The 12340-nt window shown below is 42.0% G+C and overlaps 1 protein-coding gene across 3 annotated transcripts in view; it reads left to right on the forward strand.

Annotated features, from left to right (window-relative positions):
* SRGAP1 (SLIT-ROBO Rho GTPase activating protein 1) overlaps window positions 1–8093 on the forward strand; it is a 276221-nt gene extending 268128 nt beyond the window's left edge. For all 3 annotated transcript variants that reach the window (XM_036867076.1, XM_036867078.1, XM_036867079.1), the window contains exon 22: window positions 2930–8093. In XM_036867076.1, the coding sequence (XP_036722971.1) occupies window positions 2930–3307 (378 nt within the window). In that variant the 3' untranslated portion in view covers window positions 3308–8093. The remainder of the gene's footprint in view (window positions 1–2929) is intronic.
* Window positions 8094–12340: the final 4247 nt, after the last annotated feature.

Consider the following 12340-nt stretch of genomic DNA (forward strand, 5'->3'; position numbering starts at 1 on the left):
TTTCCATCTCATCTTCAGATTTTCCCATGAGGACAAGTAAGCCTGCCATCATGGTGTTCATACCAAAAACATGCAATTTCTTTTAGTAAACAAATCAGTGGAATCCCTGATAGAGCTTTTTTTAAAAAATTTACATATCCATATGTGATCACTGGATCCTCGTTTATTCATTTAGCAAGCCTTTATTGAGCACTTACTGTATGGCAGCTCCCATGCTAGGCGTTATGGACACAGAGTTAAATCAATGGTCAGTCAGCCGCTGCATGAAGGTGCTTATAATTCAGTGGGGGAGGCAGATATGGAAATCAGTTGCTGCTGTGCAGGGCCACAGGCTAATGCTCCAGGTGAGTGGAAGAAGCCCTGGGAATATGGAGAAGAGGTATTTCCATCAGACCAGGGCAGTGGTTCTCCACCCACCCTATCTCACACAGTACTCCACCATGTGTGTGTGTTGGGGGGTTGGGGGGGCGGTGTATAAAAAACATAATGTGGGGCTTCCCTGGTGGTGCAGTGGTTAAGAATCTGCCTGCCAATGCAGGGGACACAGGTTCGATCCCTGGTCTGGGAAGATCCCACAGTCCGTGGAGCAGCTAAGCCCAGTGCACCACAACTACTGAGCCCAGGTGCTACAACTACTGAAGCTGGCGTGCCTAGAGCCCGTGCTCCGCAACAAGAGAAGCCACTGCAATGAGAAGCCCGCGCACCGCAGTGAAGAGTAGCCCCTGCTCGCCGCAACTAGAGAAAAGCCCACGCACAGCAACAAAGACCCAACCCAGCCAAAAATAAATTAATTAATTAATTCTAAAAAAAAAAAAACATAATGTAAAACTGACCCTCTTAACCATTTCTAAGTGTACAGGTCGGTAAAGTGTATTCACATGGCTGTGTAACAGATCTCCAGAACTTTTTCATTCTGCAAAACTAAAACTCTATACCCATCTAAGAACAACTCCCTTTTTCCCCTCCCCACCAGGCCCTGGCCACCACCATTCTAAATACTTTTTGCTTCTGTGAATGTGACCACCTCATATAAGTGGCATCATGTAGTATTTGTCTTTTCGTGACAGGCTTATTTCACTTAACATAATGCCTTTAATGTAGCATGTGGCAGGATTTCCTTTTTAAGGCCCAGTAATAATCCATTGTACGTATACAGCAGATTTCACTTATCCATTCATCTGTCGATGGTGCACACCTCACCTTTTTAAAACAAACAAATATTTTGTAATTCCCCCTTTATTATCTGAAAAACTGATGATGTGCCAATTTTTTTTAAACATATAAAGCCCTAAATACAATGTAAAGGAAAAACAAAAGATTAGTATTAAAAGAAATGTATTTCAGAATGCTTAACTACATTAGAAGACAAATGAAGTAGTGAGATGCTTTCACCTACATGTAGACGACTTACCATAAGTACAATTAAAAACATACGTTGATGTAAGAGTATTATTAAGTTAATTAGTCTCGACTCAGTTTCCATAATGGTGTTCCCATTATGGAAAAAAATTACTATTTTTCTAAAATGGTGGACCACCCTCGGTCATACAGTTCTAATCAAAGCAGAGTATAATTTACATGATAGTTTCATTCCTAGAAAACACCATGAAAAAAATATTTTGTGTTTATATATAAGAAAGTTAGGTTCTAGACTCAGACTATTATAAAAAAATTTTCACCTACATAAATGTCTGGAGGACATTTAAAAGTTGAACGAGACATGGGACAATTCATTGCATGTAAATTATCCAGGACACTTGTAAGGTATCCAGTATCTCTGGCCCCTGCCCACCAAATGCCAATAATGCCACCTGGTTATTTTGACATTTAAAAATACACATACACGTACACCATATTACAGAAATGCCCTCTATGGGGCAGTACCACTTCCATTGAGATCCACTGGACAAAAGCGTCAGGGGAAGTCTTAAAATGAATTCTGAAGAACTGCTAGGAGTTAGCCAAGTATATAGTAAGTGCTCAAAAATTATTATTTGTTGAATGAATGAAGCCTGATTTTTCATGCCTATACACTTTTATTTCTTAAGAAATTGTTGCGGTATCTAAATTTAAGCCATCTTTTACCACAGATAGATTGAAATAGAATTCCATATAAGATGTCAGCATGTAAGGTCAAAACCGCCAGAAGCCTGCCACGTGCCTCAGAATGGCCAGTGCTTGTTCTGTGGCTCTTTAAGCCACTGGCGCCATCGCATCTCTTGTCTCCTGCACATTCCGAGTCACGGTAGTCATGTGAGATGGCATTAGGTTTACACACTCCACAGGCTGGTGTTAAAACCGTCATGCTTTTGCTGGTCTGCTTGCTTTGAAGTGAAGTATATGGTTTCTATACGTTTGTATTCATTATCAGCCTAGTCTGTCTCTCTTTCTGGTTATTTTTTTTCCAGCTAATTATATCGAGTTATTAACACACAGCACCATATAAGTTTAAGGTGTACCACATAATGATTTGACTTACACGCATCATGAAATGACTATCACAGTAAGTTTAGTGAACATCCATTATCTCATATGGATACAAAATTAAAGAAATAGAAGAAAAAGTGCTTTTCCTTGTGATGAGAACTCTTAGGATTTACTCTCTTAACCTTCATATGTAACCTACAGCGGTGCTCATTATATTTATCACATTGTACATCACATCCCTAGTACTTAATTCATCTTATGACTGGGAGTTCGTCCCTTTCGACTGCCTTCATCCAATTGCCCATCCCCGCAACCCCCCGCCTCTGGGAACCACAAATCTGATATCTCTTTCTCTATGAGTTTGTTTTTGAAGCATGCTTGACCTACAACACTGCTAATTCCTGTTACATGACATAGTGCTTCGATATCTCTATACATTTCAAAATGATCACAATAAGTTTAGTTACTTACCATCTCTCATTTCTGGTTATTTTTCCAACAGGATATTGAAGAGACGATGAACACTGCTTTGAATGAACTCCGAGAACTGGAGAGACAGAGTACAGCAAAGCATGCCCCCGATGTGGTGCTGGATACCTTAGAACAAGTGAAAAACTCTCCCACCCCTGCCACGTCCACGGAATCTCTCAGCCCTTTGCACAACGTTGCCCTCAGGAGCTCGGAGCCTCAGATTCGACGTAGCACTAGCTCCTCCAGTGACACAATGAGTACTTTCAAGCCTATGGTGGCGCCCAGAATGGGCGTGCAGCTGAAACCCCCAGCCCTCCGGCCGAAACCTGCTGTTCTTCCAAAAACAAACCCCACCGTAGGGCCCACCCCACCTTCCCAGGGTCCAGCAGACAAGTCTTGCACAATGTAAAAACCAACTGAGCGAGCATATGGGGAGGTGATTAGAAAGAGAAAACGGATTAGTGACAAAAGTCAACAATCCTTAACTTTCCTTAGTCGTGTGCTTATAACTGGAGACCCTTTGGCTTTTCTGTGTTCTCGAATGTAATGTCTGAGACTAGCTAAATTAACACGGGCATTTGTATTTTGTAATTTCATCCTTTTTTTTTTAATAACTGGACATATCCTGTGTCATTTTAAAGACAATAGAAACACTTAGACTTACTTGAAAATCCAATGCTGCACCATCTGTAATGAAGGCAACACCGCTCTGCCCTGCACGTTGCACGGTGCTTCAGGCTTAGTGTAGCCTGGATGAGTCAGAAGCGTCCGAATCCAAAGGCAGGAGGATCTGAGTTCCAGGCCTTGGAAGGTAACCAGTGTTGGTCTCTGGCACTCGGGGTAAGGCTAAAGGTGACAGTGGCATTGTTTGGTAGCTGACAGTGAGTACCTCTTATTCCGCGCAGTGGGGCGGGGGACTGGCTCTTGCTGCAGACTTGCTGTTGTCACAGTGGGGTATTCCCAGTGCGAGCTACAGCCCACCGCCTGAATGAGTAGGATGATTGCCTCTTTCGTAACAGTCGTTTCCCTGGGTCCAGGTGAAAGTCTCAGCAGGAGGGGGTAGAACCTCTGCAGTTACTGCTTGAACTGAACCTGGGAAAGGACAGTCCTCCAGAGCTATTGCTGTGACTCTTTCCCCAAGGCTGATCAGGCCCCAGAGGGTTTCCAAGTCCATCCCCTGCATTCACTGCAGACTAGAACAGTCTAATTTTAAAGACTTTCTGGTTACACTACTCCATGAACCCCTTCAGAGGTCTGTTGTTGCCTAGAAAACAACTTCTAGCTCCCCTAAGCCCCCGTGTCTTCCTCTGTGGCAACGGAGAAAGCAGACAGCGCACAAGTCCTTGGTTCGCCGGCCTTCCCTTCCCCTGACAAGATGACCTGGGTTCCTTTAAACGTGCTACAGAGGCCTGATGATCCTAAATTGAATCCCCAGCTCCCCTCGGCGTTTGTCTCTTTGAGCTACGGTACTGGCGTAAGAGCCAGAGCAGCCAAGGTGGGAGGAGGACCTCATGGTTCCAGGATGACTTCCTCCCAGTTGTGCACCCTGGAACCATGGCTTTTTTTGTTTTCTCCGTGTGGTCTCTACATCACTCACACAGTCAGCTGAACTCCACTGACACCCTCTTTCTCTGACATCCTCACCCATAGACAATTTTTCTTTAGGCCATATTTATGCTCTGTTTCTCCTCTATCTTAAAAAGGTTGCTTTGAATTCAGTTGTTTTTACTAAGGTACAGATCACCACTGTCCTACCAGCAGCAGCTTATACCATCTGTAAACCTATGAGCATTTTATCTACTCTGTCGTTGAACTTACTGAGGAAGAGTTTTTTTGTTTGTTTTTTGGTTTTGGGGGGTTTTTTGTTTTGTTTTTTGTTTTCAGAAAAATGGGTGGCCAGAACTAACCCCTCTGGACCACTTTGATTTCAAACTGGTAGCCAACTGCATGCCCACCTAAGAGTTACAGTACGGGCTTTGATTTCTCAGCTCATTGGTGAATGCGTCAATGTGGAAAAATGGGGATTTGTACTAAAATCAAGATCATTACTTTGATCTCTACCTCAGTTTGCCAGTCTAATCATTCTAATGCAAAGAGAGATTACATTTATGAGATATTGTTACCTTTCCAAGTCACACTGCTGGTTGCTTGCCTGCAGCCTGATTTCACAAATAGATTAAATAGTGAAAAAAATTATTTCAAGTATAATATTTCCAGGTATTGTAAACCTCTGAATTTTTACAACATCCTTCTTGCCCATTTTGAAAAAGAGGCCCAGCTCAGCATCTTGTGCAACCTCCCACCCTCTCCCTTGAGCTTTAGTGGTCCTTCAGCACCTTTGGGCACCATGGAAACCCAGCCAGGACTGAGCTCTGAATAGCACGAACCCTTTTAAACAACCTTCCCAAATTTCTAGGAAACTGAAACTTTTAAGATAATCTCCCAGTTCTTTCTAGATTCCACTGTGGTCTCTAATTCTCTGTTGTTACATGGGGAAACAGAAACAGAGAAAAGGGTGGAAGTAATGGGGGAGGAAACTTTAAATCTTTTAGAAATTAAAGAGGATTCTTAAAAAACCAATTCCTTATTTGATGGATGAGTAAGATGTTAACAGAGAGCATCAAAAGGGCAGAGGTGTTTTGAACTTACTAATTTTTGAAGGGTTCTTTTACAAGGTTTAACTTTAGCTTTTCAGATCTTACTCCTGCAAACTCATTTCTTCAGACTTCTCCCTGGTAATCCTCCCCAGTGTCTCCTCTCTTTGCTGTTGACACCTGCGATGGAATGAGGACTGCCTTTCCACCCTCCAGATCAGGACTCCGCTGCCTCGGATGGCAGAGGACACGCTGCTCCAGACCTCAGAGCCTCAGAGGCTGTGCCTTCTTCCAGGAAACATTTCCGAATACTCTCCCGTCGCTCCCTTTCTTTACCTGTCTCTGTCTTTTCTCTCTATAACTCTGTTGTCACCCTGAGGCTTTTTTTTTTCTTCCCAATTCCCAGGGAAGGATGTGACCTCAGAGTGAGTAAGGACTCACTAATCCTTACTTTGTTTAGTAAAAGCCTTCAGATTCCAAGGATAAGACAAAGTGGCCGCTTCACAAAGGATCCAGAATAACACCCAGTAAGTTCCTTAAAAGTTTCAGCAGCTGAGAGGGTTCACCTGTATGTGGTCCTCTTTACCGCCACAGGTGTAGCCCACCGTGGGGAGGTGGGAAGGCACAAGGAATGGGGAGAGAAGAAAGAAAACAAGTCCCTGAGATGTTATGCCCCAGTTTCAAGGATCTTAACGGTTCATGTGCAGTTTGGGAAGTGGGTCATTTTGATGATGGGTAAATGATGGTTCTACAAAGATTACCTGACTCCACTTACACAAGAATATGTATTCACAGCTGATATAACTGAATGTTCACGTCCCATCCACAGAACTCACTGAAGTAGATTTACCAAATTGGCCTTTCTGTTTGGGTGAGGATGCTTGGAGTGGGTCGTTAGGATAGAGTGAACGGTTCTCAGTACCTGTTTCCTGATGAGTGTTCTGTAAATTATTTCAATCCATTGAATGGCCCTTTGTAGAGCTCCATGTTCAAGTGTGGCGTAAACGCCATTGTTCAACAACAGTTTTTCACATTTTCACACAATGTAATCTGACTTTGGTGCCCCTTGAGCAATCCACAGAACAATGTACAGCAGGGTCCCACTTAATCTACAGCAATGAACATGAACAGTGATCAATGGATATAGAGCGCCAAGGGTCAAATTGTATGAGTTTTCTGTCTTTGTGCTTTTGCCATTCCCAAAAATGGGTTTATAATTTAATTAAGAAAAAGAAAAAAGGGGGGGGACATGGTGGTCTCCTTAGCATTTGGGAATGAAGCATAGCCCCTGGGGTCTATAAACTGAAGAAACTTTAGTAATCACAGCCTCTGAAATCCAAAGTTAAAGAGCCTGTGGTTCTGTTGGGTTTAGAAGACTTCAGATTTGGGATGACATCTATTCCTGACCACAGTAGTGAGGGGCCATGGATGCAGGAAATGTGCTTGGGGCTGAGTCTTGCTCTGAGTTACCTGCCACATAGGCCCCAAGGCACGGGCAGCTTAGAAGTGAAGTCTCTTCCCACGTATGAATGAGCTCACGGCTGGAGACTGGCCCCTAAGCTAAAAGCCAACCTCCAGCTGGGCTGGGGTGTCGGGCGTGGGGCAGGGTGACTGGCACAGCTTTGTTCAAATCAGTACAATAAACTGGAGATTGAGCTTTCACTCACCCACCCTAGTATACTTTCTTTACAAAAAAAAAAAAAGTCTACGTAGTATAATCAAAATGGTACCTGTATCTTAAAATTACGTAGGGAATTTTGTATGCTTAAATAATTGTTCTGGGTTCCATAATGCTTATCTTAGAAACTGTTTAGTAAAAGAAAATATATAAACCGTGCATTTGTGAATGCCCCCCCCCCTTAGAACATTCATCCGAGCTCAATGTGTAGTGTGATGGTTATTATAGATGTTTAAAGTATAGTAAGTGGCTGTGTGACAGGAGAGACTGCTATTTACCTACTGACTTAAGGGTAACTCCTGCCCACATAATTAAATCAGTACTGTCCTTTCCTGTCGGTTTGATTAATTGCAGTATTGGTGGCTTCCTGCTTGTGACTGTTACCTGATCGTGTCAATGTACATCTGTAGTATGTACATGTGAAAGTGCCTTTCTATTTTAGAGGAGTTTTAGCCTTGTTCTTTACTGTTGCCCCGCCCACCTCCTCCCCCAAGTGCCACCCCAATTCCTCCGTCCACTTGACTGTTTTGAAACTTCCTTCACTCTCTCCCAGCTGCTTCTCCATCCCCACCTTTTCATGCCTCGGTGCTCAGTATTGTCCTGTCTTGCATCCTTGTCGGTCATGGTCAGGTCATGGTCATCAGACGTGTTGTTTTCCTCTTAGCCGTGACTGTGCCTTTCCCTCCCCACAGTCACTCTCCGGGTCCCCCGCAAATCGCCCCCCTCCCCTCCCCTGCTCACGTGCTGCTGACGGCCATCCTGTTCGCCTCTGCTCTGTACTGCCTCTTACCGGGACATTCCCTCGTCTCTGAGGTGAAAGTAAAGGGGGATGCTTTTCTAGTTCTGGAAGAGAAAAAAAAAAAAAAAACGTTTTGTTAATCTGTTGTGACAATGCACTTTTATGTATAAGTACTGTACATTTTGGCATGTACCATTCCAGGCTTCAGTATACAGTCAGGTCTGTTCTTCATGGTGTATCTTTATAATAAATAAGATAGTTCTGGCTGCCTTTGTCGGCTTCCGATGGTCTGATTCTCTGCCGTGTTGTCATTCCTTTCTTTTTCTAATCACTATTTAACACCTCCCCGCCCTGCCAGAGCTGAGTTGCCTTAAATCGTTAAATCATTAAATCGTATGAAACTACCTTTTTAAAAAAAAAAAAAAAAAAAAGCTTTCATCTTGGATTTTGGTTTGTGAATTTGAAAATGAGGCCTCATGCACAGGGCCTTGTCCATGAAGCCAGGGTTTTTTAGAAGCATAGTTCGGAGACCCCTCTGTAATAAGAGAGACGGGGCTGGGAGAGTCTTAACTAAGAGGCTGAGAGCGCACAGTCCTCCTAAACACTCCAGACTGAAATCTTTCCTTTGAGGAGTTTTTGACGTAGTAAACCTTGTCAAGCTGATTTTGGGTTTCATTTGAATACATTGAAATGCAATCCTTAGGTATAGACTATGTTTAGAATTCCCCCATGTATGGATATTTTATCTTCAAACTTAGCTTTTTTCCTAACTCTTGAGGACTAGCAATACATAATATAGTTTTGTAAAACTGTATCAGCAATGTGCAGATTGTATCAGCAATATACCAGACTGAATACTGATGGGCTGTAAAAAAAAAAAAAAAACATAAATTGAGGGGAAATAACTTTTATTGAAGCATAAAATACATAGAGAAAAGTACACAAATCATTAGTGTAAGAGCTTTCACAAACTGATACACTAATTTATCCACCCCCCAGGTCAAGAAATAGCACATTATCAGCCTCCTAGAAGCTAGGTTTGTGCCTCTCCAAAGTTACCAACATCCTGACGAATAACACCATAGTTTGGTTTTGCCTGTCATTTTAACTTTCTACAGACAAACTCGTGGTGTGTAGATTTTCTGTCTGGCTTCTTTTCTTGAAATTTATGTTTGGGAGAGTCCATGTTGTTAAATATAACGGTAGTTTTCTACATTTTCAGGGCTGTATAGAATTCTATATGAATATGTATAGTTTAGTATTTCCTAATTAAACTTTAGGTATTGTATGCACGGCTGTATAGAATTCTATATGAATGTGCTTGGTGTTTTATTTTAGTATATCCTGATTATACTTTGGGTATTATATGCAGAAATCTTTAAACATGGACAAATTAATGGAAAAAAAAAAAAAAAAAAAAAACGACCCACCTGTTAAAGGAAATCTTTTCCCCAAACATGGTGGAATGACTTTGAACTAAGCCATTGACTGGAACGCCTATCTGAAAGCAGGTAGGTACCATTTTAGGACCCGAGAGTTGGATTTAGAGGCTGCCCCATGGGAACAAATGCCCAAGTCAGACTATAGGATTGTTCCAGGAAAGCCCCACTGTCCCGCATCTCCCTCACTACTATCCTCAAATCCACGAGCCTCAGCCTCTGCCACAACCCTCCCCATGTGCGCCTGTATCCCTCACGCCTGAATTAGCGGCCCACGTGAGTATGGTTGTCAGCTCCCACTGCTGGCCAGCACCCTGTAAGAATATTAGGAAGGCAGGGAAAGGGAGTTTTCTGGCTTCTATCTTGAGTAGTTGGGACTCAAGCAGAAAATTCCCAAACTTGATCTAAAATGCCCAACAGGTCCTGGAAGCCAAAAATTATGGCAAATTCTATTCCATGGGCCATATATCCCCTATTGGATTTTGGAAAATAGGGTTAAGATACCTTTGGGAAGTAATCATGGTGAGGTTCATCATTCTTCAGTAGACTTTTATCTCTATAGTAGATAGAAAACCTGCCTTCTACAGTGAAAAACGGTGATTTTATCAAGATTAGTTCTTAGCAAGAGTGGCCGGAGAGCTGGGACCAGGTTGGATATCAAAATGTGTGTCTGTGTGTTTAAGAGAGAGAGATTGGTCCTCCTGGAACCCTGAGACAACATTCTTTATTCAACATTAACATCTTGAAGGAAGTTAAGATATTTGCAATCCAGTTCTGGCGAATAGTGGGTGCCCTCTTCCTACACACCAGAGTGCACTCTCCATCAAGTGCACTCCTGGGATGATTGGCTTTCTTTTAGCTGCTTGGGTGTGCAGCTGAAGAGAGGACTACTGATGAATTAACCTCCCAATGCTGATGCACTGTACTAATCTTTTGTCTTTGACATATCCAGGGAATCTCTTGTGTAAAAACTGTGCCTCTCTAAATGAAAGTGAACGATCATGTCTGTAAGCTAGGGCAGAGGGAGGCATCATCAATAGGCTGGTGGCATATTTGAAATTATACAATGATATGAACTAATTTGAAAATGAGATTTGGCTTTCTAAGCCTCTGATGGATGGACTGCATCCATTTTTTTTTTTTTAAAGGCAACATGGTCAGGATTTCATTTTGAAGGTACAGACTGCGAGCCAAAGATGATTACTGCATTAGTAACTGAATATTAGCAGATGCATTAGGAGAAGAGGGAAAATTTTTAAATAAGACAAAAATCTATTATCTGATCCTAATTCAAACTCAGTTACTAGACTTCTACAAATCATCAACCAATGCCTTAATTTCCCAGACAGAAATAATCCACAGCAGCATTTTAGTATATTGTCTTCTAATCCTTACACTATGCTTATTTTTAGCGGAGTTGAATTTATATTGTGCATATAATTGTGTATCCTTGTCAGGTTTTTCTCCCTCATATCAGTTCATGTTACAGGTCTCAGTAAACATGATTTTTTTAAGGATGCATAATATTCTAGCATATGAACATACTATAATTTATTTAATCATTTTCCTATCACTGAGTGAGCCTGTTTGCAGGTTTTTTTTTTTCAACTGAATGTTCTACAGAGCTGTAGTAAGCAGCTCTGTACATAACCACTGTCTGCATTTTGGATCATTAATTTAGCATTGACTCCAAAAAATGAAATAACTGCGTCAGGGGGTATAAGCATCTCTAAATTTCATGATGTTGCCAACATGTTTTCTAGAAAGTCTGCACAAATTTACACTACTGCCGGCAAAGTATGAGTACAGAACACAAGCTTACAATACTGTCATTTTGTTTCTTTGCCAATGTAATAGGTAAATGAGAGTTTTGATCCAAATTCTCCACAGTCTTTTTTAAAGTGCATGTCCTCATTTTCAGAGTAGAAATCCCTGTTTTACTCACCTCTTTGTCCTCAATCTCAGATGTCTCCCTCCCTATCAATTCAGCTGAACATCAGCAGACAGAGGTTTTCCCCTAGGCACCTTAAACTCAAGAGACCCCAAAACTAAATCCACTTTCTTGTATTCCAAAACATATTCCATTCCCCTCCACCAACATCCAATGTTTTACTGATTTTTCTCTCTGATTTAACCTAGTTCTGTGCTTCATTCCTTTTTGCCTCAACTATTGCAGTATCTTCCCACATAGTTTTCCTGGGTCCACCGTCTTCCCTTTGCAAGGATTCTCTATACTCCTGTTAATCATCTTTCTTTAAAAAAAACAAAAACGAAAACAATCTAACAAACTAGTGAGTAAAAAACCCAACAAGCAAGCATTGAAAACTTACTATCTACTAGACATTGTTTTAGACATGTTACATAAAAATAGCTAATCTGTATTGAGTGCCAGACACCATTCTACAAACATTAATTTAATCCTTACAAGAAAGCCAAGAGAAAAAGCTACGACTATCATCATCCTTACAAACGAGAAAACTAAGCCAGGCGGGGTTAAGAACTTGCTGTGGTCACAGAGCTAGCCAGTGGTAGAGCCAGGATTTGATTCTAAGCCACCTGGTCCCAGAGGTTGTGCTTGTAATTACTGCTGCATCCTGACCCCTGTAAGATGCTCACATCACTCCCCTGCTCAAAAACCATATGTCGCTCCCCACCACAGACCCAGAACTATGTCTCATTCATCTTTGCACCTTCAAACCTATCATTAACTAACAAAACTGAAATGAATGCAGTATCTGCCACATTGGCGGTCTGCCACTTCAGCCTTCCTGCCCACCACTTCCTCTCGAGAACCTTTACGCTCAGCCCTATCGGGTTACCTTGCCCTGAATGGGCTGGGCTATATGCTTCCTCACCGCAGCTCAGGCCATTCCTCAGCCCAACATGTCCCCTGCCCTCACTGATATCTACCTGATGCAATCATTTAAACTTAAAAACCCAGCTAAAATGTTACATCTTACACGAAGCGTTCCCTAAATCTCTCAGCTGGCGT

The sequence above is a fragment of the Balaenoptera musculus genome, chromosome 10 (genome assembly GCF_009873245.2).
Source record: "Balaenoptera musculus isolate JJ_BM4_2016_0621 chromosome 10, mBalMus1.pri.v3, whole genome shotgun sequence".
Taxonomy (NCBI): Eukaryota; Metazoa; Chordata; class Mammalia; order Artiodactyla; family Balaenopteridae; genus Balaenoptera; species Balaenoptera musculus.